Source organism: Camelus dromedarius, chromosome 9 (assembly GCF_036321535.1).
Source record: "Camelus dromedarius isolate mCamDro1 chromosome 9, mCamDro1.pat, whole genome shotgun sequence".
NCBI classification, from domain to species: Eukaryota; Metazoa; Chordata; class Mammalia; order Artiodactyla; family Camelidae; genus Camelus; species Camelus dromedarius.
Window position 1 is genome coordinate 72,061,401 of NC_087444.1, and position 26,637 is coordinate 72,088,037.

At 46.2% G+C, this 26,637-nt stretch overlaps 2 protein-coding genes, 1 non-coding gene and 1 pseudogene across 3 annotated transcripts in view; 2 read left to right on the plus strand and 2 right to left on the minus strand.

Annotated features, from left to right (window-relative positions):
* Nucleotides 1-312: 312 nt before the first annotated feature.
* LOC116154976 (insulin growth factor-like family member 1) lies at nucleotides 313-1,774 on the minus strand. Its single transcript, XM_064490015.1, has 4 exons — nucleotides 1,750-1,774; nucleotides 1,003-1,056; nucleotides 625-889; nucleotides 313-322 (listed from the first exon to the last, which is right to left on the minus strand). Exons 1-4 carry the CDS (start codon nucleotides 1,772-1,774, stop codon nucleotides 313-315), a joined length of 354 nt encoding a protein of 117 aa, XP_064346085.1.
* A 6,893-nt stretch (nucleotides 1,775-8,667) lies between these two features.
* Nucleotides 8,668-8,740, minus strand: TRNAA-UGC (transfer RNA alanine (anticodon UGC)). The gene has a single exon. It is a non-coding gene; the product is annotated as a tRNA-Ala (tRNA).
* Nucleotides 8,741-9,398: 658 nt separating this feature from the next.
* On the plus strand, nucleotides 9,399-11,915 carry LOC105104038 (tripartite motif-containing protein 60-like; annotated as a pseudogene).
* Nucleotides 11,916-24,069: 12,154 nt separating this feature from the next.
* Nucleotides 24,070-26,637, plus strand: part of HIF3A (hypoxia inducible factor 3 subunit alpha) — a 32,111-nt gene continuing 29,543 nt past the window's right edge. Inside the window, exon 1 of the mRNA XM_031458923.2 lies at nucleotides 24,070-24,124. Within this exon, the coding sequence (XP_031314783.1) occupies nucleotides 24,099-24,124 (26 nt within the window). The 5' untranslated portion in view covers nucleotides 24,070-24,098. The remainder of the gene's footprint in view (nucleotides 24,125-26,637) is intronic.

Below are 26,637 nucleotides of genomic sequence, written 5' to 3' on the forward strand. Positions count from 1 at the left end.
CCAGCCTAGGGATTGTCTGATGATACTGGCCACAGGGGTAATTGTGAGACGTCAGGGCCCTCAGCATCTCCAACGATAGAATAATCTCTCACAATTGTCCAGGTTCATAGAAAGGGGACTGGTCACCTTGCTCAGGGCAGATTCAGGCTGAGTGTTTAAGAGGAGAAAGAATGAGGAGGGAGGGTGGAGCCTGAGTGTCTCCGATCCCCAAATATCCACGCCACACCCCAGATCTAAGGCAATATCACATCCTTCTCTCCAGGCTCATTCAGGAAGCAGAATCTAGCCGTCTTCTGGTTCCCTGATCTCTGGTCAGCTGACACTGAAGAGAGAGACAGAGAGTGAGCCAGAGAGTGATGGACAGAAAAGGGGAGATGAACAATTGAGGCAGAAGAGTGGAAAAGAAACACATAAGAAGGACAACAAAGAGGATGAGAGAGAAATAAAAATGAAAGGAGAAAGAAGTAAGCAGAGAAAAAGAGAGAAGTAGATTGAATAGAGTGGGTGGACAGGGACAGAAGGACACGGAGAAGAGTGCTAGGGGTGGTTGAGTCATAGAACAGGCATCCAGACACTCCCTGCTCTCCTGCACCCCCTCATCCCTTGGAAGGACCAGAACCTTACCTGCGACAAATCCTATCATCTGAGGATGGGGCCAAGTAACAGTTTTGACCTTTCACCTTCACCACGAAGGATTCCTGGGGCCTCCTAACTGACCATGGGCAGCACTGCTCGAAGCAGACCCTGAAGGTGCAGTTGCCACACTTTCGGGTCCTGCCCAAGGGTACCACAGCATCATCATAGCAACAGTGCTGCAAGGGGTCATAGAACTGGTCCCCACATCTCCTGTGTGGCTGGCACAGCATCAGATGAGTGTCTGTGGGGGACACTGTGGAAAAGAGAGCTGGTGTGGGCCAGGCAGCAGGGCAGGCAAGTCCTAGGCTGGGATCTTCTGGGAGCTGCACCCTCACCCCCAAGGGTCTGTGTCCCTCCTGGGCTCACCTGGGGCTCCGTGTGAGCAGAGGAACAAGAGGATGCAGACAGCGGCTGATACAGCTGTGGGAGAAGAAAGGGATGAGGCGGGGCTGATGGGGCAGCCACTGGTCCACCCAGGGAGCCCAGTCTTGGGAAGGAAGGGAAGGGTCCGAGAGATCGTCTGTCCCGATTGAGGCTCAGGAGACAGTTAGGGGCAGACCTGTGTTCAGTGTCTGGGGATTACGGGTCTGTGGAAGTCGAGGGGATACAGGCAGGACTCTTAGAAGAAGTGGGTTTAGGGTTCTGAGGAATGTAGGTGTTTCCAGGGAGGGAAGAGTTTAGAGTAGGAGGCTCAGGTGGAGTCAGGCTCTAAAGGGGACTGAGCTGACACTGGTATCGTGTTACGTAAGTGACCAATATGAAAATGTAGAAGATTGGGTTTGGAGTGGGAACTTAGGATACTTGGGCATGAGTTTGGGAACTGAGTCAGGGATGTGGATGGGGCTGATCTTGGGACATGGAAAGGGTACAGCTGGGATGGAGTCACCTGTCTGGCTTGAGGCTGAGGGGGAAGATTGAGTTGAGGCAAGGATGGGGTTGTAGCTAAGATTGGAGATAGGCTCCAAAAGAATCGGGGTCGGGTCCTCCTTACCCAGGACGCAGCATTGTGGAGTCATGGCTCTGAGTTGGCTGCAGTGGAGTCAATGGAGGTTTGGCAGATCCCAGCAGGTGCTTTTATTCCCCAGCGAAGAGCTCTGATGTCAGCCCTCCCACCTTCCTGCCTGGCCGGCAGAGACATGCCGTGCCCTTGGGGCAGGAGCAGGTTTCAGATGTGGAGTCTGTCACAGTCCAACATGAAGTCCCCGTGACTCAGTATTTTCCACACTTTTGCTGATTGCTGACCTCTTACATCCGACTGGGGGGTGGGGGGCTGTCAGCTCCCTGGACTCACAGCTTCAGGCTAGGGCCCCCAATATAGGAACAGCTCCCCACCACAGATCATGGTATTTAGGCAAAAAGAGACTCTTTTTTTGCACGTTTGGAAATACCAGATTGAACATGGTTGGGAAAAAGGGGAAATGCCTCAGGAGGATGCTGGGGTGGCTCATGAAACGGAAACATGAAAAAGGCCCTAGAGGACCCCCAGGACTCACACTCTCCTCCCGTTGGTCTCTTCGTTAATGGTCATTTATTCAGAAGCAAATAATCCACTTAGCACCTTATGCTAAATTCAGGCATAGGTGACAGAGTGGTGAGTGGGACATTCCAAAGTCACAGTTTTCAAGGAGTTTCTGAGAGAGAGGAAGAGAAAGACAATGGGAAAGTAAAGGATGAGAGTTTGGGTTGTAGTCAATGTCACTATCAATGCTCCTTGTCTGTGGGAGAAATTCCACCACCCTCAGTAGATTCTCAAAGGCATTGACCCTTCGCATGCATATTGAGTGGGAGATGGATGTGTAATTTCTTCTGGGAAGAGCTGTCTTGGGGTCAGAAGGTGAAGGATTCACTTACCTGGGTGATGCTGTGGGGTGAGTTCTGTGGGTCCATGTCACCCTGTGCAGTGAGCACTAGGAGGTCCCTCTCCCAGATCCTGCAGGAGTCCATCCCTTGGTGGAGCGGATGACCCCAAACTGTACCCCAGCAAGGTCAAGTTTCTCTCCAGAGCTTGGAAAGGTGACCTGTCACATTTGCAGGAGCTGTGCCCCTCCACACCCCTTTCCTGCACTTGGAAAATCCCTGCCTTCTGTGTCTCTGCTTCCACAGTAGAGCCTCCAACACTGTTCTTCCAGACTCCCCTCCAACTGGAGCATAGACTCGGGCTCCTCCTTGACATGCTCCGCATACCAGGCAGAAGCTACGTGAGTGACCTGGTGAGGCAGGAATGGAGCCTCATGATGAGGCAGGAACTGCATCAGTGCCCCAACCCAGCAGTGATGGAGGATTCAGGGAGATATCCAGGTCAGCTCCAAGGGTTGTCCCAAGGCAAGTCTGATGTCTCTCAGGTGAAGGCAGAGCTGTCCTCGCAGGCCCAGCTCTAGGGGGTAGTCGTGGGGTGGACACTGATACTCACACGCCAGGTCTCCTGTGTAGAAAGTGACTTTTCCTCTCTGAGCCTCAGTTCCCTTCCCTGTCAAATGGGGATGATCACTGCCTGTTGACCCGTTGGTTTTTGATCTAAAAGAGATGACAGACACATTTAAGAGCCTGACAGTAAAGATTCGCTGAGGATGAGTGGTGTGCCTGGCCCTGTGCTGAGATTGCTGGAGACACAGTGATGACTCAGTGGCAGGTCTGGTCCCACTGTAGGGGGCTATAGACCATTCTTAGATCATGATGGCTCAGAGAGGTCAGATTTGGGTAGAGGAAACCCAGGGGATGTGGGAGCCCAGATCAGGGGGTGATCACATGCCTTGGGAGTTCTAGGAGGGCTTCCTGGAAGAGGGGATATGTGAGCTAAGATTTCAAGGATGAACTAGAACTGTGAGTATTTCAGGAAGGCTGAGCCCAGAGAGGGTAGAGGGAGTGAGGGGGGCAGGGTCAACCCCTTGTGAGCCCCCAGGAGGACTCAGGATGTTATTCTCAGTGCACTGGGTACCATGGCCAGACCCTGAGCACAGAAGGAAGACATTCAGATTTGTGTCTACAAATATCCTAGTATCTGTCTGCTGTGAGGAGGGTGGACAGGAAGGTTGAGACCTGAGTTCAGAGCCCAGGGAAGATCCTGCTATAGCAGAAATATCTGTGCAATTACCAGAGCTCCTAAATGTTTTCTTTCTCCCATGAGAGCAGAGGTATGCTCCCCTCCCAGCCCCACATATCCACCCCCGCCACCAACCAGTTTCTGGCCTCCCATCTCCTGCAGCCTGCGGAGTAGAGCGGTGCTTTCAAACTGTGGATTGCAACCTTTTAGTAGGTTAGATAACCACTTGAGTTGGTCAGAAGCTCTATAATTTTTTAATTGAAAAATATAGATGAGGGGAGGGTAATAGCTCAGTGGTAGAGCATATGCTTAGCATGCATTAGGCCCTGGGTTCAATCCGCAGTACCTCCATTAAAAAAACAAAAAGGAAGAAAGACAAAAGGGAAAAGATTGGGCAATGGATTAGAGTGTGCTGCACAGAATCTTATTAAATATTGTACTGAAACCTGGCTTCAAGGATTCGGAATCGATGTAATGATGTAATATTTATTTTTTCACAGAGAGTTGCAGCCTATTGGTTAAGAAACTCATGAATGGAGGAGGCTCGAGGCAAGGGTGGATTCTTTCTTTGCTAAGCGCTACCAATTTAGCTACTCCGTCATGTTTTGCAGTTTGGGGCCTGTGGCTCAAGACCTTGATTCCATTCACTTTGTGGGATGGCTCCATGCAGAACGAGACCCAGCGCTGGTTGCCTTTGCCAAAATCTGGGATGCAGTAGATGCCAGGGGAGGGAGGAAAGTTCATTCTCAAGGGCATGATTGGGATTCTGTCTCTGAAGAGGGATGAGCCCAGACTGTCCTCCTAAGCCTGGAGCCTCGTGTCTCAAGGGAGCTGAGTCACTAAAGAGTGGGAGAGTAGAGGGAGATCAGGATGGGGAGGGGTCCCGGGAGGATCTGCTGATGGGAGGGCAGTGCTGGTTCTGAGATCTGTAGACACCGAGAGCCACTAATGCAACAGCATTGAGACTCTGGGGTGAGATCGCCCCTGGGGTCACATCCTGCCTCGGCCCCTTCTCAAGGTATCAGAAAAAGCCTTTGGGATGGGGAGGTATAGCTCGGTGGTAGAGCACATGCTTAGCCCTCACTAGGTCCTGGGTTCAATCCGCAGTACCTCCTCTAAATAAATAAACAAGTAGACCTAATTACCACCCCCCTTACACAAAGCCCTGTCAGTCCCCCCACCAGCCTCCCAGAAACCTTCATCATCTTGTACCCACTAGGGGACCTCACTGTCTGGGGACAGCTCTGTCTTCTGCACGAGAGCCCAGATCTGTGAGGAAGGACCTGGCCTCTGTTGGTTGAAGCCATGATTAGGTGTTGGGACCTGCCTCTGCTTATGGCTAAAGAAGGTTCTAGCTCTCTTGGCAATAAGTGTAAGATCCTGACTTCAAAGGGCTATTTGTTGTGTTCTCTCATTCTGCTCCCTGAATCCAAGCAAGATGCTGACCCGAGGTCCTACTGCTGGTCAGTGACTCAGGCTGGTCTAGAACCCAGGTCTCCTGAACCCCAGCCCAGGGGCCTCCGAACACCCTGGCTCCGCCCATCTAGGAAGGACAGGCAGATTCTGCTCACAGACAACCCTGAGCAAGACCCAGGTTGGCATTCCCATGTGTCCTTGTTGGGGCTGGCAGAGCTGGGCTCTTGGATGTGATAGAGGGGAATGCTGTCAGTTTCTGCCCTCACCGGATTCCCCACTGGCTTCCTCTTTGCCCCAGAAATAGACTAAGTCTTCCTCCTGGCAGTATCAGGGTATTTTTTCCATCAGGCCTCAGCCCCTCCCAGGAAATGGGCAGGAATGTGGTGGACTTTCAGGTATACAGAGAGAATGTCAGGTATGCAGGAGTTGGGGTGGGGCTCCCCAGAGCCAGAAGGCTCCTCCTCTGCTGGCTGAGGGGGAGACTGTCACTCCTTTGCACCAACCACATCCCTGGGATTACAGAAAAGGATCCCTTCTCCCTGCAGAGTGACTTCAAGTGATGAGAGAATGGGCGATCAGATTTGACCCAGCCTTGGCTGGATCCTCCATGTGATAATGGTGAATTAAGAGCCTAGATGTCAGAGTTAGTAGCTAGAGGAACAGGCTGTAGACTGTGCCTCCATGAGTGGTGCCAGGGACAGCACTCCTGAGCTGTGATCCAGGATCTAGATGCCATTGTTTCTGTTCAGTGGCCTCCTGACACCTCAAAATTGTTGCATGGACTCATGGTTTTGCTCCTGCCAAAACACCTCGTGACTCCATGGCTGTGTTACTCAGAAGTTCAAATGCATCCACAATCAACCCTGGATGTAAGGCCAAGTGGGAAAGGCAGTCTGAAGCTTCCCAGCTCATTCAGACAAGGAGGTCCTTAGTGCATGGGAATGATGCCAAGTGTCCTGCACACCCTTCATGATTCCTCATTGCCCTTGACTTATCACAGTTCCTTATTACAACCCAAAATGTCTCTTGTGGCTTGACTCTCATGTCCCCAGCTGCACGCTTCATCACTTTTGTTCCACTTTCTGTGCCTCGACTTCAATGTCTGTGCCCCCTACATTCACCTGTTCCAGGGTTTATGCACAATGGGTCTTGTCTGACCCTCTCCCTACTTTCTTCATGTGCATTCTATTCACTCCTCAGCTTTCCCTTTAAATGTCACCCTCCAGAAACACCCCTGAACCCTGGGAATGAGGTCAGCAACCACACTGTATCCTAGCAGCATCTTGGACATCTTCTGCCGAGCACTTGTCACAGCTCTCTGTGGCTTTGCTGTTAAGGAAGGTACTCAAGAATCAGGTTCTTGTGGTTTTGGATCATCAATGAAAGGGAAGGAGTTGTTTCAGGGACCAAATAGATTAAGGGCTTAAATTTCATTAAACTAGACCAGCCTACACGCCATGCAAGCAGGTGGGAAACAGAATCACACTATGAAGTGAATATACTCAGGGGAAGTATCATGTGACAATAGAAATATTCAAATTGATTGAACTGGTCAGCACCATCGGTGTGGACAGTTCTTTCTGCTCTTCCCATTCTCACCCCCATTTGAAATGTTTTTACTTAACTCTTTTGTGTGTGTTAAAATACACATAATATAAAATTTAAGATTTTAACCACTAAAAATTATATAATTCATTGGAATTTTGTACATTCACGCTGTTGTGCAACCATCACCACTATCTAGTTCCAGAATATTTTTATCACCTCGAAAGAAAACCCCATACCGATTTAGCAATCACTGCCTTTCCACTCTCCTCCCATTTCCTGGGAACCACTAATCAGCTTTCTGTCTCAATGCGTATAACTGCTTTGTATTTTTTAAATAGTTAGAATGATATAATATGTGGTGTTTTCTGTCTGACTTCTTTCACTAGGCAAAATATTTTCAAGGTTTATCCATGGTATAGCATGTATCAGTACTTCATTCTTTGTATGACAAATAATATTGCATTATATGGATATGCCATGTGTTGTTTATCCATTCATCAATTTCAGGACACTAGGGAAGTTCCCGCCTTTTGGCTATTACAACCAATACTAATATGACTATTTGTGTACAAGCTTTTGTTTGAACACCTCTTTACAACCCATAAGTGAATTGCTTGTTCACATGATAATTCTGTTTAATTTATTAAGGGACAGACAAACTAGTATTCACAGTGGCTGCATCAGTTTATTCCCACCAAGAATGAACAAGAGTTGCAATTTCTCCATGTCCTAACTCTTGGTTTTGTTTTGTTTTGTTTTGTTTTGTTTTGTTTTTTGATTGCTTAAAAATCTTTTCACTATTCCAGTGGTGTGAAGCGGTGATTCCTAGTGGTTTCGATTTACACTTCTCTAAGGATAACGATGGAGAAATGTCTGTTAAAGTCCTTGGCCGGTTTAAAAACGGTTGTTTCATCTGGGTTATTGAATTCTTTATATATTCTGGATACTATATCCATATTCGATATATGATTTGCAATGTCTTCTGGGTTGTCTTTCACTTTATTTCTTTCATTTTTTAATTAATTTTTTAAAATGGAGGTACTGGGGATTGAACCCAGGACCTTGTACATGCTAAGTATGCGCTCTACCACTGAGCTATACCTTCCCCCATCACTTTATTAATTGTATCCTTTGATACACGAAGTTTTAAAATTTGATAAAGTCCAATGTATCCTGGGTTGGTGTTTCTTTGTTTTGTTTTGTTTTGGCCTCAGTGCCTTTGGTGTCATATTTAAGAAACCATGCCAAATCCAAGGTCATGAACATTTAGCTCTATGTTTTCTCCTAAGACTTATAGTTTTAACTCTTGTGTTTAGGCTTTTCATCCACTTTGAGTTCATTTTTGTGTATTATGTGAGGTAGAAGTTCACCTTCATCTTTATGCCTTGGATATCCATTTCAATCATCGCCACATGGTGAAGATCAGTCTTTGCACGATGAATGGTCTCTCTGTCTTTATTAAATTAAAGATAACTCTATTAAAAATTAATTGCTTATAGATATTAGGGACTATTTCTGGGCTCTCAGTTCCATTTTATGGATTATTATGTCTACCCTTATGCCAGAACCACATTGTTTTGATTACTGTAGATTTGTAGCAACTTTGAAATTAGCAAGTGTGACTCTTCAAACTTGTTCTTCCTTTCAAGGTTAGTTTAGCTATTCAAGATCCTTAGCAATTCCACATGAATTTAGAATAAGCTTTTACATTTCTGAAAGAAGGAAAAAAAAAGCCTGCTTGGATTTCGAAAGGAATTACATTGAAACTGTAGATTGCTTTGGGGAGTATTGCCATCCTAAAAATATTGTCTTCCAATGCACAAACAAATGTCTTCCCATTTATTTAGGTCTTGTTTAATTTCCTTCAGCAATATTTTCTACTTTTCAGTGCCCAAGTCTTGGACCTTCTGTTAAATTTATTCTTAAGTACTTTGCTCTCTTTGATGTAAAGGAAATGTTTTTCTAATATCTCTCTGGATTATTTTTTTTGGGGGGGTGGAGGTAATTAAATTTATTTATTTATTTAATGGAGGTACTGGGGATTGAACCCAGGATCTTGTGCATGCAAAGCACGCACTCTACCACCAAGCTATACCCTCCCCTCCCTGGATTGTTCATCATAGTGGCTTACTAGTATATTTGCTGAGGATTTTTGCCTCTATAGTCTCAAGTCTGTCGATCTGTACTTTTCTCCTCTTGTGATGTTTTGTCTGGCTTTGGCGTCAGGGGACTAGTGGCCTAGTAGGGTGAGTTAGGAAGTGTTCCCTCCTATTTTTGGAAGAGTTTGAAGAGGATTAGTGGTCATTATTCTTTACATATTTAATGACATTGGCTCATGAAGCCATCTGGTTCTGGGCAATTCTTTGTTGGGGGGTTACTGATTCGTGACTTTATCTTTTTATGTGTTAAAGATCTATTCAGATTTTCTATTTCTTCTTCAGTCTGTTTTGGTATTTGGTGTGTTTCTGGGAATTTGTCCATTTCATCTAATCTGAGTTGTTACATCATCTTTCCTTCTAATCTTTCTGATGAGGGGTTTATTTAATCTAAGGTTGATAGTAGTGTCATTTTAGTAGGAAAGTCAAGAAGGAAGTGTCACGCCTGATGTCCATCAGAATTCCCGGGATGGGGGTGGGGAGTGAGGGGACAGCACAGCAGTCAACACGGGCACTGAAAACCTAAGCAAACAAGCTCCAAATGAGATTTCTCCATATTCTCCTTCCCAGCCCTGCACACTCTGGGTTTTCACTGTCTGGGGATGAGTCTGCCACCTTCTCTGGATCTAAAGCTCTGTGAGGACAGCCACCAGGGCTGCCAGGACCCCAGGTATTGGAGATTCTGCCTGCCCCTCCCCCTTCCATACAGACGATGCTCAGTGCCTCACAGAAATAAGACTAGACTGGAAACCCTGTCAGTTGTACTGTCTCCCCCCGGTTCCCTCCATGTAGGGGAGGCCCAGGCACCAGGTCCTGCTGCAAGTTACAGGCAAATTCTGAACGGGACCCTGGCACCCAACTCCCAGGCAGAGCTCTTCCTCAGTCTGTTCCCAGCTCCTCCAGAAAGGGCGAGCAGATTCCAATCTCAGGTACCCCAGACAAGCCCCAGGTAGGATATTCCGACGTCTGCTGGCTGGTTCTGGGACATCTGTGGTTCTGGAATGTGAAACACAAGAGAACTTTGGCATTTCCTACTTTATTGGGCTTCCCCTTTGCACCAAGAGCTAAATAGGCTGAATCTTTCTCTTGATGTCATCAGGGTGTTATAATCATCTGGCCTCAGGCAGCCTCTCCCAGTGAACAGGCAGCAACCTGTGGGAATTTGTTTTTGAGGAAGAATGTCAGGTATGCAGATGCCACTGAGGAGGAGGGGCTGGGACTCCCCAGTGCCAGAGAGCCGCTCTCCAGTATTTGATTGCCTGGGGGAAGAGTGCTCTTTGCACCACCTGCATACTTCAGGCTTGCAGGCAAAGGGGCCCTGGGTGCCAATACCTGGATGGTCCAGATACCACCCCTGCTTCAAGTGCACTGCTGCAGCAGCAAGAACTCCAACAAAAAGAAACACCTCAAACTACTATAAGGATAAGGAGGGTTATACAGGGTGATGACTGCCTCTCAGGGGAAGACTTCCTGTACTGGCTCTAAGCTGGGATCCCAGGAATGTCCCATAACAACACCTCTGTACTGCACATTTTAAATTTATTTATTTCAAAGATACAAGTGGGAACTATCCATTATATCCAAGAGAGAAATACCCATATACAAGAGTCATTCTGGGTCGCCTGTCTGAGAGGACTGAGCCGTGTTCTCCAGTGGCTCACAGAGCATGGCCCCAGGCCCGTAGCATCCTCTGGGAATGTCTTAGAAATGTAAAAGACCGACTGACTCAGAAACTGGCCATGTGACTCAGAAACAGGTCTTTTACCAAGACCTGTAAGTTATTACAAGTTATTGAATGTAGCTCCTTGTGCTATATGGAAGGAATCCTTGTCTTGGACCTAAGAGTATTTTCTTAAACAAGAAAGCCGTTGAACTTGACTTTACATGAGTGAGCAGAGGAGCAGCCCAGCTACTGTGTTCCAGTAGGCAGTAGACTGCAGCCTGTGAGCTTTGGCAACAGACTCTGGAACTCAGGGCGAGAGGACTAGTCTGTAGAGGCTGCCATCAACATGCCAAGCCAGTGAAACTGAAAGTTGGTCCATTTGCAAGGTCTGGGGGAAGATACCCACTGCTCACTGAGTCTTGAGCACCAGAGACCTAGGTCTTGCTAAAGGACTCATTACCTTACCACTTTTGTTCGTGGTTCAGTGGAGTTTGTGACAGCCCTGGCAGACCTCCAAGCAGGGGCGAGCTGTCCCATCTGGCTGGACTACCTGGAAGACCCAGTGACTATCATCTGTGGGCATAACTTCTGTCGATCCTGTATCGATACGTCCTGGAAGGATCTAAATGACACTTTCCCCTGCCTTTTTTGCAGATTTTGCTGTCCAGAAAAGAAATTCATTCAATCTCCAGCTGGGCAATTTGAAATTGCTAGCTACTCCAGATGAGAAAAGCAAAAGGAAGAGGCAGGAAGAGAAGCTTATGTGTGAAAAGCACAATCAGGCTTTGATTTTTTTTTTTTCTGTCAGAAGGATGGAGAGGTTTTCCAGTTTTCCATAGTGCAGTTTCTCCACTGATCACTGGAATCACTACATTTGGCCCATAGAAAAAGCTGCTCCCTGTCATAGGAAAAGGTTGGAGCTTTGCACTGAGCTTTGGAAGGAGAGAGTGGAACAAGCTGAAAAAGTGATAACTATGCAAACCAGGAGATCATTGGAACTGAAGAAGAAGGTAGACTATAGAAGAGAAGAAATAAATGTTGAATTTGAGTAACTTGTGTTTTTTCTCCAAAATGAGCAAAAGTGTATTCTTCGGCAACTACAAGATGAAGAAATGGATATTTTAGCAAAACTAAATGAAAATCTAACAAAATTTTCAGATCATGTTTCCACATTAATGTATCTGTTAAAGGAGGTAAGGAGCATATATACGGAGTTAGAACTGGACTTGCTGACAGATGTTAAAAGTATCCACCACAATTGTAAAACCATAGAGTCTCCTGGACCTTTTCATTCCAACTGAAGGAATATGGTTGCCGTCTTCCTCCACAGTATTCTGGCCTAAACAAAATTATGAAGCAGTTTCAAGTAGATGTGATTCTAGATCCTGAAACAGCACATTGTCTTGCAGAGTGTTCAACAGTAAGAGTGAACCCTAATGTAAACTGTGGACTTTAGGTGATAATCATGTGTCATTTTATGTTCATGGATTATAACAAATGTACCACTCTGGAGGGGAGGTTGCCGGGGGCGGGGGGAAGCTTTCTGGGGGGGCGGGCAGGAGACATATGGGACTGCTTTGAATGGGAATATACTTTCCATTCAAGTTTACAGTGAATGTAAAACTACTCTGAAAAATAAAACCTATTTTTTTAAAAAAAAGGACAAGAGCCAGCTGGAAGGGGCTCCCACTCACCAAATCTTGGATGATTTGAGAATCAAAATAATGATATTAATAGAGGATAACCCAATGAATAAAATAAGAATCCAGTAGTCCATAATGGTATGTATTAATTAATTAAAACATAAAAGGGAAATATTTTTACAGTGGAAGGACAACTAATAAATATAGAAGGGAAGACAGAATTAGAAAATCTTTATTTGGCAGCTTTCATAGTAATAATTCAGCCCAGAAACATCAATGGACACTATAATTAGAGGGTGAAAGTTTGATGAGGAAAGAGGTGTTTATTTATTTATTTTATTTAAATTAAAAAATTTTTTTAAAATAATTATTTATTTTTAAATTGAAGTACAGTCAATTACAATGTGTCAATCTCTGGTGAACAGCATAATGTCCCAGTCATGCATATACATACATATATTCATTTTCATATTCTTTTTCATTAAGTGTTATTACAAGATATCAAACATTGTTCCTGTGCTATACAGAAGAAGCTTTTTTAAAAATCTATCTTTATATATAGTGGCTAACATTTGTAAATATCAAACTCCCTAATTTATCCCTTCCCACCCCCTTTCTCTGGTAACCATAATTGTTTACTAAGTCTGTGAGTCTGTTTCTGTCTTGTAGATGAGTTCATAGTGTCCTTTTTTTCCTTTTTTCTCTTTTTTTAGATTCCACGTATGAGTGATATCATATGGTATTTTTCGTTCTCTTTCTGGCTTAACTTCACTTAGAATGACGACCTCCAGATCCATCCATGTTGCTACAAATGGCATTATTGTGTTCTTTTTTATGGCTGAGTAGTATTCCATTGTATAAATATACCACATCTTCTTTATCCAGTCATCTCTCAATGGACATTTAGGTTGCTTCCATGTCTTGGGTATTGTATACAGTGCTGCTATGAACATTGGGGTACATATATCTTTTCGAATTTGAGTTCCCTCTGGATATATACCCAGAAGTGGGATCGCTGGATCATATGGTAGATCTATTTTCAGTCTTTTGAGGAATCTCCATACTGTTTCCCATAATGGCCGCACCAAACTGCATTCCCACCAACAGTGTAGGAAGGTTCCCTTTTCTCCACACCCTCTCCAGCATTTATCATTTATGGAATTTTGAATGATGGTCATTCTGATTGGTGTGAAGTGATACTTCATTGTAGTTTTGATTTGCATTTCTCTGATAATTAGTGATATTGAGCATTTTTTCATGTGCCTATTAGCCATTTGTATATCTTCATTGGAGAATTGTTTGTTTAGGTTCTCTGCCCATTTTTGGATTGGGTTGTTTGTTTTTTTTGTTATTAAGTTGTATGAGCTGTTTATATATTGTGGAAATTAAGCCTTTGTCAGTCGCAACATTTGCAAATATTTTCTCCCATTCTCATAGGTTGTCGTTTTGTTTTGCTTATGGTTTCCTTTGCTGTGCAAAAGTGTATAAGTTTAATTAGGTCCCATTTGTTTATTTTTGTTCTTATTTCTATTGCCTGGGTAGATTGCCCTAAGAGAACATCGCTAAGATTTATGTCAGAGAATGTTTTGCCTATGATTTCTTCTAGGAAATTTATCATGTCTTGCCTTATATTTAAGTCTTTAGAAAGAGATATTTAAATACTGTCAAAGTTTATCCCCATCAAATACTTTACAAAGAGAAAAAGAGTCACTTAACAGAGGAGACACCTGGTAGACAACATCTTCTTCAAGTGATCAAAGTTAATTTCATGGATAATGAGACAAATTATAACCATGTATCACTAGAAAGGTTGCAGTGAGAAGACCGAATCACTTCTGTGGCATTCCTACCAGAGACACATATCCTGGAGTGAATGCTGAGAAAACATCAGACAAACCCAAATTGAGGGATCTTCTACAAAATAATTGGCCTGTAAGCTTCAAAAGGGTGAAGGCCATGAAAGTCAAATAAGACATGATAATTAAATGTAGTGTGTGGTTCTGACTTGGGCCCTTTTGTTATAAAGAAAGCTATCAGGACAATTGGCAAAACCTGAATGCAGTCTGAGGTTTAGGTGATAGTCATGTGTCATGTTAATTTCCTGATATTGAATTTAGTTATGTAGGAAAGGGGCCCTTGTTTGCAGCAATTACACCGAAAATATTCAAAGGTGAAGTGATGAGTCATTATGTTGGCCACTTACTCTCAATGGCTCTGGAAACAAAAGCGAGGTAATGATATTTATCTCATGGGATAGATGTGAGGATTAAATTATATGATGTGAAATCTCGTTACATTCCTTGGCACATAATCTTTCACTGAATTTAAAGTGTTTTTATTATGTAAAATCAAGAGACTAAAAATATGTAATCAATGTGACCTTTAACTATGTGTTGCCATTTCTTCACAGCCACACACACACACACACACTTTTTAGGTATGTATGTTTGAGTGCATGTATCATCACATCCAGAAGGGGGCGTGTCAGGTTTAGGTTAGGGCTTGATGGCTTTTTAGTTCATGTAGACCACTGGTTCTTGCATGTTTTGGTCTCAGAACTCCTTTTTTTTTTTTTTTTTTTTAATTGAAGTATAGTCAATTTACAATGCTGTGTGTTAATTTCTGGTGTACAGAATAGTAATTCGGCCATATATATATATATATATATATATATATATATTCCTTTTAATAGTCTTTTTCATTATAGGCTCAGAACTCCTTTATACTCTTAAAAATTATTGAGGGCCCCCAAAGAGTTTTTGTTTGTGTGGGTTATATACAATATGGTGTACTTGTCAACCAGCTCTCTGAAAAAAAGCCCTCAATGTTCCCATGGTGTAAATAAATACTCCACTATAGCCCATTTCACAGTACCAAAGTTTTAACAACTGGCACACATGATCCTGAAAATTTAACAATTCATTCTCCCAAGCCAGTAAGGGCTGGCACAGCACACCACAGGATAGCTATTCATATTTACCTTACATAAATTTAAACTGATAAGTTTTAAAGATATATTTATTCATTGAAAAGTAGAAATCTATTACATGTTAATATCAGAGCAATGACATCATCACATATCTCATAGCCTCTGGAAAACTTCACCTTAAGGTAGGAAGAAGAGTAAGGCCAGTAACATCTTAGTATTCTTGTGAGAATAGTTTTGACCTTGTGGAGCTCATGGAAGGATCTCAGAGACCCCCCAGGGGTAGGGGTTCAGCAGACCATACTCTGGGAATCACTGGATTAGATTTTCGGTTCTCAAATCTAAATTTAAAGTACCCCCTCTAAAAAATAGATTTTTATAATATTCCTTTTATTACCAGGAAATGAAATTCATGCACAGCCTAACATATCTGTACATATAATCTCTAATTTAAAATTATTACAATACATTCTTTGTAGTTCAGAAAAGAAACAAAAGAAAGATACACTCTACTGTCCTTTACTAGACGTGTGTTTAAGAATTAAGGAGGCGTCTGGATTTCAGAAAGGTGGCATGTATATACGGCATATATGATGTCAGCCCAGCTGGGTTCAGGGTGGCTCCTGGAATCCAATAGATAAGTATCTCCGCAGTGCAATGTGGGCTGTTCGCACCACAGTGGGATAAATACAGATGACTAAAATAGCCTGTGTCAGGTCAGGTTTTGCCGTCAAGAAGGTTGGATCACAATCTCTCCTTTTCAGAGCTATTTGGATCTTGGGATTGTGGCTGACTGAGGGTAAGCCTGTAGTTTATGACAGATATGAAGCGTTCCAGTAGGGTCAATGTTCACAGACATTCTAGGGCCAGATATTCCTACTTTTGATGAATTATAAGTTTAGATTTAAGGTGAATAAGACAAGATACAGTCAAATGTCTTCTTTATAGCTGACATTTTGAAATAAGGGCTAAATACGAACATTCATATATCTATTAAGAGAGAAGCCAAAATAGAGTAACTGGCTGGATTGTCTGGGATTCAAATACCATAAAGAGGGGAAATGTTAGTAATATAATTCTCTGACGTGGCGCACACTCCTAATACAGCCTTCTGCCCAAAACAGAATCTTCCCTTCATTCACATGTTGTTGCTTTCCCGGACAATTCAGAGTATATTAAAATGGTGCAAAATTCTTGCGCATTTTATATGTAAAATGGGAGCGGCTGTAACCTAAGCTGATTGTTAGCAGATTCTTCCTGTACCTGCAGGAACCCAGGCAACCCCTCCTGGTCTGGGATGCGCTGTGCATCGCAAGAACCTGGATTCCTTAGCCCAGGCCAGCAAATGCCAGAACCCCTAGAGATTTACTTACATCTCCTGGGACGGCCACAGCTACTAAGACTTGCTCACTGGGCCCTTGAGAGAGGGATGTGCACGCGAGGTGGGGGACACAGGGCGCTGGGAGAGGCCTCCTGACCTCCCAGAGTGAAGAGAGAGATTCTCCTGCAGGGGGCGCCAGGGCGCTCAGCTCCCCAGCAGGGGACTTGGGCGGGAATATCACACCGCTGCGGGGCAGTTACCTGCATCAACACCAACAGATAGATCAGCGTCTACACAGGGAACCGCGGCATGCAAGAGACAGTTACGTGCGTGTGACCATAGACGTGCTTGGGGCATCTATAGCCACACGTGTGCGCATCAACGTGCATCCATGGGCCAACATCAACAAGCATGCATCATAAATGCTTGAATGAGTGAGCAAGTGAATGAATGAAATCAGTAGTTCAATAAAATAAAACACCTCATGTAGATGAAAAAAAAAAAACTTGGCAGTTGCCAGGTACTGTGTTAAGGACTCACATGCCTGATCTAATTAAATACATGCCACAGTCTCTATGAGGTAGGGATTAGTACGACCTCACTGTATAGTTGAGGAAACTGAGTCATTGAGACACTGTGTAACTTTCCCAAAGTCATACAACCTGTAAGTGGCAGAGCCTTGATTTGACCCAAGTCTCCCAACCTCTAACATGAGAGAGTTAGCTTAGCCATTGGCCTGTCCTGTTTGTGATGGGACGATCCCCTCCCCCAATGTCTGACACCGCTATCCTTCCAGTGCAGGCGCTCAGCGAGCTAGAAGGAGTAGAGGTAGAGACACTTTAATCTCAATGAGCAGGGAGTAGGGGGTATAGCTCAGTGGTAGAGAGTATGTTTAGCATGCATGAGGTCCTGGGTTCAGTCCCCCATTTAAAAAAAATCAGACCAATGAGTCTCAGAAATTCTGTATGAAGTGGTAACTCCTGGCTCTGTGAAGTGGGGGGCATGGTAGGAGGTTGTGGACACTTAATTCTAGGGAAGAAGAATTGGGGTGGGGGAGCCCTTCATCCTCCTTCATCATCATGGATCCATAGCCCTTGTGTAATGAGGATGTAGAGATACTTGAATCCTTGTTCATTGCTAGTGGTAATATCAAATCATTCAGCTCCTGTGGAAAACAGTTTGATAGTTCTCAAAAAGTTAAACAGAATTACCATACAATACAGCAATCCCACTCCTAGGCATAAACCCAAAAGAGCTGAAAACAGGTCATCAAACAAATACTTGGACCCAAATGTTCATAGCAGCATCATTCACAATAATCAAAAGGTAGCAATAACCCAAATGTCTGTCAACTGATGAATGAAGAAATAAAACGTGGGCTAGCCATACAATGGAACAATATTCAGCTATAGAAAGAAATGAAGTATTGATCCCTGCTACAACATGGATAAATCTTGGAAACATTAGGCTAAATGAAAGAGCCAAACACAGAAGGCCACATATTGTATGATTTTATTTATATGAAATATCTAAAATCGGTCAATACACAAAGACAAAAAGTAGGTGGGTGGTTGCCAGAGGCTGGAGGGAGTGGAGATGGGGGATGACTGGGGTTTTCTTTTGGGGTGATAAAAATGTTTGGAACTTTAAAAAAAAAAATGTTTGGAACTAGAGACAAGTGGTGGTTGCACAACATCATGAGATGACAATGGAGTCTTTCCCATCTCACTGGCTAAAGGAAGTCATGTGACCAAGCCCAACATCAATAGTCCAGAGAATTTATTTGACTTACTCAGGAGGGCGTCCAAAGTCATTGGTAAAGTTATAGATGGACAATTCTATACCAAGGAGGGAGTGGAGATTTAGAAACGATAATCCAGTCTGCCACACGGGACATTATTTTTGATTAAATGCATTTCTGAGAAATGACTCTCTGTAACATGCCCAAGGTCACACAGCAGGCAACTGATGGATCCAAGATTTGAATCCAGGAAGGCTAGCTCTAGGACCGTGGATCATAACCAGTAAGAGCAGGAGCAGCACTTGGCACGGGGCCTGTGTATAATGCTTAGGACTTATCCCATTTACTTCCATCATCTGATTCCAGGTTGGCCTTGACTTGCTTTTGGGGGGATTTTCTGCCCCTGGTACTGTTCCAGGAATGCCAGCTGGCCTTTATAAACCCATATTATTAGAAGTCAGCAGTCAGGGTGATACAGGAAAATGAACGTGGGGCAAGAGGATGGCCGTGTCCCAGGTCTTGGTTGAGTCCCCGGGATGTACCCGGCCAAGTGTGGGTCCCTGGCTTTGTGCAGGAGAGAATTCAAGAGCAAGCCACAGTTGAGTAAAGGCAGATTTATTCAGAGAGATACACACTCCATAGACAGAGTGTGGTCTGTCTCACTCAGAAGGGAGAGCGGCCATGAGGTGTGGGGGTTGCTAGTTTTTATGGGTTATTTTATATCTAATAAGTGGGAGGATTATTCCAACTACTTTTGGGGAAGGGGCTGGGATCCTCAGGAATTGGGCCACTGCCCAGTTTTTGATCTTTTATGGTTAGCCTCGGAACTGTCATGGTGCCCATGGCAGTGCCATTTACCATGTTAATATATTACAATGAGCATATAATGAAGCTCAGGGTCTACTGGAAGTCAAATTTCCTGCCATCTTGGGCCTCAAATCCTGTTGGGAGTTGAATTTTCTGCCACCTTGGTGTTAATTGCTGTGTTATTTCTTGAATGGCTGAGCCCTGCCCCCTTCCTTCCTGTCTCAAGGGGAAGGAAGAGCAGAGATAAAATCTGATCATAAGAGGTAGCTGTAGAGAGGTTAGGAGCAATTCCCCTCAGCCTTGGGCAGTAAAGACGGTGAGTCACACAGAGGTGAACATCAGCAAGTAAAATGTCTGAGCAGGTGTACAGAAGACAGTGGCCAGAGACCCTGGCCTGTCAGACTGGGTGTAGGTGCAAATCTGGGGTTTTGCTGCTGAACCCTATTTCCCTGTCAATAAAACAAATATTTCTTCTCCAGTATCCCAAAGCCTAAGACACAGTATTTCCCCAAAATGGACACAGTAATATTTCCAGTTCCACATGTTCTTCCCTGTGAAAGCTTGACTTTTCCCATCAAGAAGTGGAGTCTATTTCCCTCCCCTGGGCAGGATTTTGTGATTGCCTTAATAAAAAGAATGAGAAGGAAGTGATGCTGCAAGACTTCCAAGGCTAGGTCTTAAAGAAGACACAGATTCTGCCTGTCTCTTCGCTCCCTCCCCCTCTCCCTTGGGACCTGATCACCGTGATGTGAGGAAGCCCAAGCAGCCATGTGGAAAGGTCACATGTGACATTCCAGCCATAGCCCCCAGGTGAGGTCCTAGCCAAAAGGCAGCATCAACCACCAGGCAGGTGAGTGAGGAAGCTTCAGATCATTCCAGCCCACTGCCTTTAAGCTGCCTCAGCTGATGCCAGGTAGAGCAGAGATGAACTGATCCCACTGAGCCCTGCCCAGTTTGCAGACTCATGAGCAAAATAAATCTGGCCGAAGTGGTTTGTTTTGTAAACTAGAGAGCTTCCAGTCCTTTCCAACCTGAGGGAAAAAAGGACGTCATTCAAACATAACTCAGATGTCACTTTCCTATTCAAAAGCCTTCCATGCTTCCATCTTCCTCAGAGTGAAGGCCAAAGTCCACACATAACGTAAAAAACTCATCATACGTGATCTTTCCACACCATTGTCCACCTCCTCCTCACATCACCTCTCTGACCTCATCTTCCACTCTCCCCACCCATCCCTCTGCTCTAGCTACACTGGGCTCTTTGTTGATCCCTGAACTTACCAGGCAAATCCAACCTCAGGACATTTACACTTGCTGCTCTCTTAGCTTAGAACGCTCTTCTCCCGGAAATCCACAGAGCACCCCCTCACCTTCAAGTCTTTGCTCAAATGTTACCTTTTCATTAAGCTCTTCTATGACCAAACCATTTAAAATTACAGCTTCTCCTCACCCCCAACAAAAAATATTACTACCCATCTCCATTCTCTGGATTACATCTCTCCATAGCACTTATCACAATCTAATGTACTCTGTATTTCACTTACACTTCTTGTGTGTAGTCTCTCTGCCCAACTAGAGTATAAATTCCATGAGGGCAGGTCACTGTATCCCCATTGTCTACAACAGTGCCTCACATATGTTTATCACTCTGTGAATATTTGTTAGATAAGTTGAATGAATGAATGAGTGAATGAGTTAATGGGTAGGTGTTTTGTAGGATAAGTAGATCCAGGGAAGAGGAAAAAGGAGAAAAGGAAAAGACACTGACTCTGCCCAAGGCAGAGCACACTGTTTTTAAAAACTGTCTCATCCCCACAACCAAATAATCAGTCTCCAAACCACGTCCCTCTTGCCTCCTTACTTCTTTTAACATTTCATTATGAGCATTTTAAAACATATAGAAAATTTGAAAGATTTTACAGTGACCCTTATTACCTAGATGCTACCATTAACATTTTGCTCTATTTGTCATATTTCTATCTATTCATCCATCACTCCAGCTTATTTTTTATGTGCTTCAGTGAAAGTTGCAGACATCAGTACTCTAACCCCTAAGTCCCTCAGTATGTCTGTCAATATTTGTTTACTCTTCATATTTCCTATTTTAGGTAAAATTTACATATAAAAAGATGCACAAATCTTAAGGGTACCATTCACTGAGCCTTGAAAAATGCATATACCTCTGTAAACCAAACTCTATCAAGATAAAGAACCACTGTGCTGATTTTTTTTGTCCACCGTAGATCAGCCTTGCCCCTTCGGGAACTTCATAGAACTGAAATCACATACCATAGTCTCTTTTGTGCCTGGCTTCCTTCATTCCACATAATAATTCTGAGATTCATCCATGTTGTATGTGCATCAGTAGTTCATTCTTTTTTCTTACCGAGTAGTGTTCACTGATGGGTGCACCACTGCTTGTTTATCCATATCGATATATTAGGATGTTGATATACAGGTAAACCTCAATACCTTTTCAATCGTTCTCCTCTCCTTTGCCCCCATGGCCCCTTCCACGGCCCAGGCATGTCTTTTTTACACCCAGGTCTGCACCCCAGTCTCCTTCCTGTTCTCTGACCTCCAGTCTCACCTGTGTTATCCACTCTCCACATAGCAACCAGAGGAATCTTTATAAGGCACATGTTGTGTTCCTGTGCTGCTCAAAACTCTGCCATGGCTCCTTGGTGCTCCCAGGATCTTGCCCAGGCTTCTTTAGTGGCTTTCAGCCTTGGCTTGAACTCACCTGCATGCACCATCCACCATCACCTCCCACCTCCTCTCTTTAGACTACATGTTACAGCCACAGGTACTTCTCAGGTATCTCAAGGTACCAAACTCTAAGCCATTGTATTCTCTTCATTCAGCCCACAATAGTTTTCTCTCCTGCTCTCTTTACCTTTTTCACTCCTATTCATCCTTCAAGTCTCCATTCAGATGTCTCCTCCTTAGGAAACCTTGACAACCCCTACAGGCTGGGTGAGGTGCCTCCACAGAGCTCCCACCATCCTTGGGGGCTCGGATCCCTCTACATTTTAATCATAAAAAGTTTTCCCCTAAGCTTCAGCTCCAGGAAAAACACTTGTCTCTCCAGACAAACAAGAACATTTCCTTCTTGCAAAACTTGGAAATCATTTCAACAAACACATTACCCGTATTGCCTTTGCCACCAAGAACCACCAAATAAAGTTTACTGCTAACCTAGATCATAGATACCTGGTACATCCATAGACATAAGCTTTTTTTCTGTTTTAATGTTTGTTTAGACAAGTGTCAGTTTTCGTCAGGCACTGTAAATCCTCAGATTGGCTATCTGCTATGGCTTGGATAGCCCCTGCTTTCTTGGATAGGACACTGCTTCCCTTGCAGACCTTTCTAATTTAGTCTCCCATTCACATGTCTCTACACTGAAGCTTGGGGGATATTCTCTGTTTATCAAGATTCTTTTGGGGATTAAGCAGCTGAAATCAACTCAAATGAATCTGAGCACAACATAAGTGAATAAAACAATATGTAGCAACAACAACAACAACTCAAAACCCCCATAATGGTTCCAAGATTAACTTTTTTGTTTGTTTTTGTTTTGAGGGGTAGGTAATTGGATTTTTATTTATTTTAATGGAGGTACTGAGGACTGAATCCAGGACCTTGTGCATGCTTAACACTCACTTTACCACTGAGCTATACCCTCCCCACCAATATTAAACTGGAGTTCAGGTATGGCTGGATCCAGGCACCTAAGTGCTAGTGTCAAGACTGTCTTTCACAAACTTTCATTTCTGCTTTCCTCTGCATTGACTTTCATCTCATAAAGATTCTCCTTTCTTGGTAACAGAGCCCCATCTGCTCCAGACTCACATCCCACCAGCCTGGTAACTCCAGCAGAAAGAGATTCTCTTTCCTGATAGCTGCAGCAAATGTCTCAGGGTTGGTTCTCACTGGGCTAGGTTAGGTCACATGCCTTCCCTGAGTCAATCACCGTGATCAGGGAAATAGAATAAATCTGCTAGGTCTAGTCCCTGGGGCTGGCGAGGGGAGGGTTATGGCCAGCCCTATTCAAATTAAATAACTAAGAGGGGAGAGAATGTGGTATTCCAAAAGAAAACTGAGTAGGTCTGGGGTGGGCAAAACCCAGAGACTTCTGCTATAGTGTCCTCTTCCTTGCCCAAAGCTGCATCCTGAATATTGGTCCGCTGTGGATTAGCACCCCGCCGCGGCCGCCGCCGCCGCCGCCGCCACCACCACACACACACACCCATTCCTTATCCAAGTGTAATACTTTTGCCACTCCTTGGTGACCTTGTGCCTCTCGCTTTTTACTTCTGTGGTAGAAAGATACCATTTCTCTGCTCTTTTTAAAAGTGGGTGTGATTGAGTTATACATATTTACTTGGCATAGTTAATCACTCAACAGTGGGAACCTGAAAAGGGAGTTAGAGAGGCAAGGAGGTGGGGCTGGGGTACAGAGGGTGCCAGACTGGAGGAGTAGGGCCAGGGTGGGTGGGCACTGGATGGAGGGTTGAGAGTGGAAGGGAGGGGCTGAGGACTGGGAGGGAACGGTGGGCGTATAGGGGAGGAGGGGGAATTGTAGACTTGGGTAGAGCTGGGAGTTGGGGGTAGAGAGGAAAAGCGGGGTGCTTGGGGGATAAGGGAGAGGAGACGGAGGAGGCAGAGCTGAGCCACTGGAGGGGTGGGATTGGAGGTCGGAGCGGCCCACCCGAGGGTAGGAAATGGAGGGGTGAGCCAGGGGTGGGAGTTAGAGGGTGGGGGCTGGGGAGTAAGGAGCAGAGTGAACTCGGTGGGTTCAGAAGAGTACTGGTCGGAACTTGGCGAGAGAGACTGGGCCAGAAGGCGCGGCCCGCCGACCGTGCACCGTGTGGGCACACACTGCTGAGAAGTCAGCGGCAAGGGGTGTGGCTGGGGGGGGGTGTATTCCACGGTGCCCACCCCCGCAACACACACACACACACACACACACACACACACACACACACACACACACACACACTCCTCCTGGTGTTCCAAGTCTTCGTCTCTGGTCCCGCCTCTTTCTTGGAAGTGACAGGCCGGTCGCCCAACCAGAGCCGCGGGCCGGGCGAGGCGCAGCCAACCGCGCGGCGCGGGGAGGAGCTGGGGAGGGGGCTCGCAGGGCAGGGGAGGGGGCTAGGGGCCTCGAAGGGCTCCAGAGCGGCGACTGGGGAGCCATGGCGCTGGGGCTACAGCGCGCAAGGTACTGGGCTTTGGGGACAACAGATGGGAATCTGGGGACTCTTCTTCCAGCGACCCCTGAGCCGGGTGGGGAAGGCGCGGGTTCAAGCCTAGGGCGCCCTCCGACTCGCGGCTGCAGACACATCCCCGCCGCACCCTCTACCCTGGGGAACTGCAGGGATGGGGGCATTTCCCAGGTCCCCAGGTGCCACGCCCCTCTAGCCGGGTGCGACTTCGGGGTCCCTGATCCCCAAGTTCCTGCTGCTCTGGGTTCGCTTCCCCTCGGTGGGGGTGAAACTTGGAGTCCCCACGGAATTGGAGGTGGGTTGCGTTTGAGCAGTTCCCGGGCTTCTGCGGGATGCATTCTCCATCCACATTTTGACCCTTCTGGCCTTCGAGCCCCCAGAATTGAGTTTGTTCTTTGCCACCAGACCCCTGGGATCCCCGGAGACATGGGGTACCCCCAAATGGAGCCTTCCCAGATATAGGGAGTCCCTTGGAACGGGGAGTCAGCTGCTGAGTTCAAGAGAAGAGAGATCCCCTTTAATTGGACCCTCCCTGAAGCAGTCTTCCAAACCTTGGTTTCCCTAGAAATAGGCAGAGGGGGCCACCTTTCAGAAGCCACCTAGGACCCACCCCAGGGGCCTTTTTGTAGCCTTGAAAGGTAGGGTCACCCTTTTAATAACAGGAAAACAACCTGACCCACTTCCCAAAGTCTAGCCTCTTATCTCACTCCTCCACTCCCCACCCCAACTCAGTCCCTGTGACAGTGGGAAGGGGCACCCAAGCCTTATTTTGGGAAGACCCCAGAGGGTGCTGTGCCTGATTCTGTCCAGGCTGTGATGGGAGCGCCCCCTGCCGCAGTGCCCAGCTGGGGTCATCCTGGGCAGGGGGGTGGGTTTCTGTGTTCCCTTCCCGGCAGGTGCAGATCTGCTGAAGCAGCACAGGGAACTGGTGCGCTGGGTCCACGGGGGTCCTATCTGTCCATGTTTTCATGGGACCCCCGGAAAATGTCCCAGGCCCTTGGTTTCCCCTGTCCAATCTGAGGAGTCCAGAAAGCCTCACCCCCTTCCCTCCTCCCTGTCTTGGCAGGTCTGATTGGATCCATCCACACCCCCATGTTTTTCACCTCCCCATCCAACCCCCCCCCCCCCCCAGTTCTATTCCAGTTTCTGGCTCTGGGCCTGCCAGAGAACTCCATCCCACCCTTTCTAGGCCAGCCCTAGCTCAGCCCCTCCCAGCACCCCTCCTGGCTGGGTGGGGGCCCCACTTGGCTGAGCTGGGGCGCTCCCCTCTCCCCATCCAAGGCCAGCCCTTTCCTGTGGTGTCATCTGAGCGCCATGTACCACCCACTCATAACTCGCACCCGGATCCCGGCCATACTCCATCCCCTCCTGCACCCCTAAGATGACACTTGGGCCAAAGATGGTCTGGGTGATGGTGAGTGGGCCCCCCATACCCCTTTACCTTCTTCCCTTTTTCCAGCTTGGGCTTACTGCCATCCCACCCCATGCAAGGATGTTTCTTGGGAAGTCCCTGAGGGGCACTCGCTCCCGGGTGTCCCCTAGGTCAGAGGGTTCCCAGAGAACATAGGACTTTGGGTATGGGTGCCCCACTGGATTACTATGTCCTTGGGAATGAGCAGAGTCGGGGTGGAGAGACTCCCTGATCCCCACCCCAAGTCGCTTCTCAAACCCAAACCCTGCCTCTGGCCTCTCAGGCCACATAGGGGCAATCCAAGTGGAGTCTCTGCACAGATTCAACCTAAGGCTCCCCCAGATCCTCTATGCTTTTTGCAAGACCCCCAATACCCATCTGAGTGTCAGAAGAGAGGGCCAGGAGTAGCCCTGAATGTGTGGGTAGGGTCTCCCCATTTTCCCCCTGCCTTTGCTCTCCGATGGCAAGTTCTTCTGGGTGGGGAAGAGATGGGCCTCTCCCTCTCCTGGGTAGGGGGGCACCAGGCCCTAGTCCCCATTCCTAGGCCTTACCCTGGGGCCTCCCAGCCTGCTCCCGCCCCCTGTTCTCTGCTGGAACACAGAGGAAGGGTGGCAGGGTTCCAGCTGCACGTCCCAACCTGGGCAGAGTGCCAAGGGGCTGGACCAGGGCTGGGCGTGCGGCCAACTGGGGAGACTGGCCAGCTGGGGAAATCCGGAGGCAGCAGGGGTGGGACAAGGGGAAGGGAAGGGACTGAGGCCACTGGGCAGAGGAGGGGCAGGACAGGGGTCCCCTGGGTGGCATGCCCACCAAGCATGGCATTTAAGAGCACAGGCCCCAAAGTCAGGGTTTAAGTCACAGCTCACCCGCTTCCTTGCTGTGTGGCTTTGTGCCAGTGACGGCTCTCTGAGCCTTAGTTTTGTATCCTGGAAAATGAGGATTATGTCTCCCCTCCCCTGCACCAGATCAAGAAGAGGAACAATGAGGGGACAGATCTTTGGGGCAGGACACCTGACATGTGGGCAGTAAGCTGTGTCCAAGTCAGACAGAGAACTGGACAGAAACAGACGCATGGTAGGACTAACAGACATGTCGAGCAGA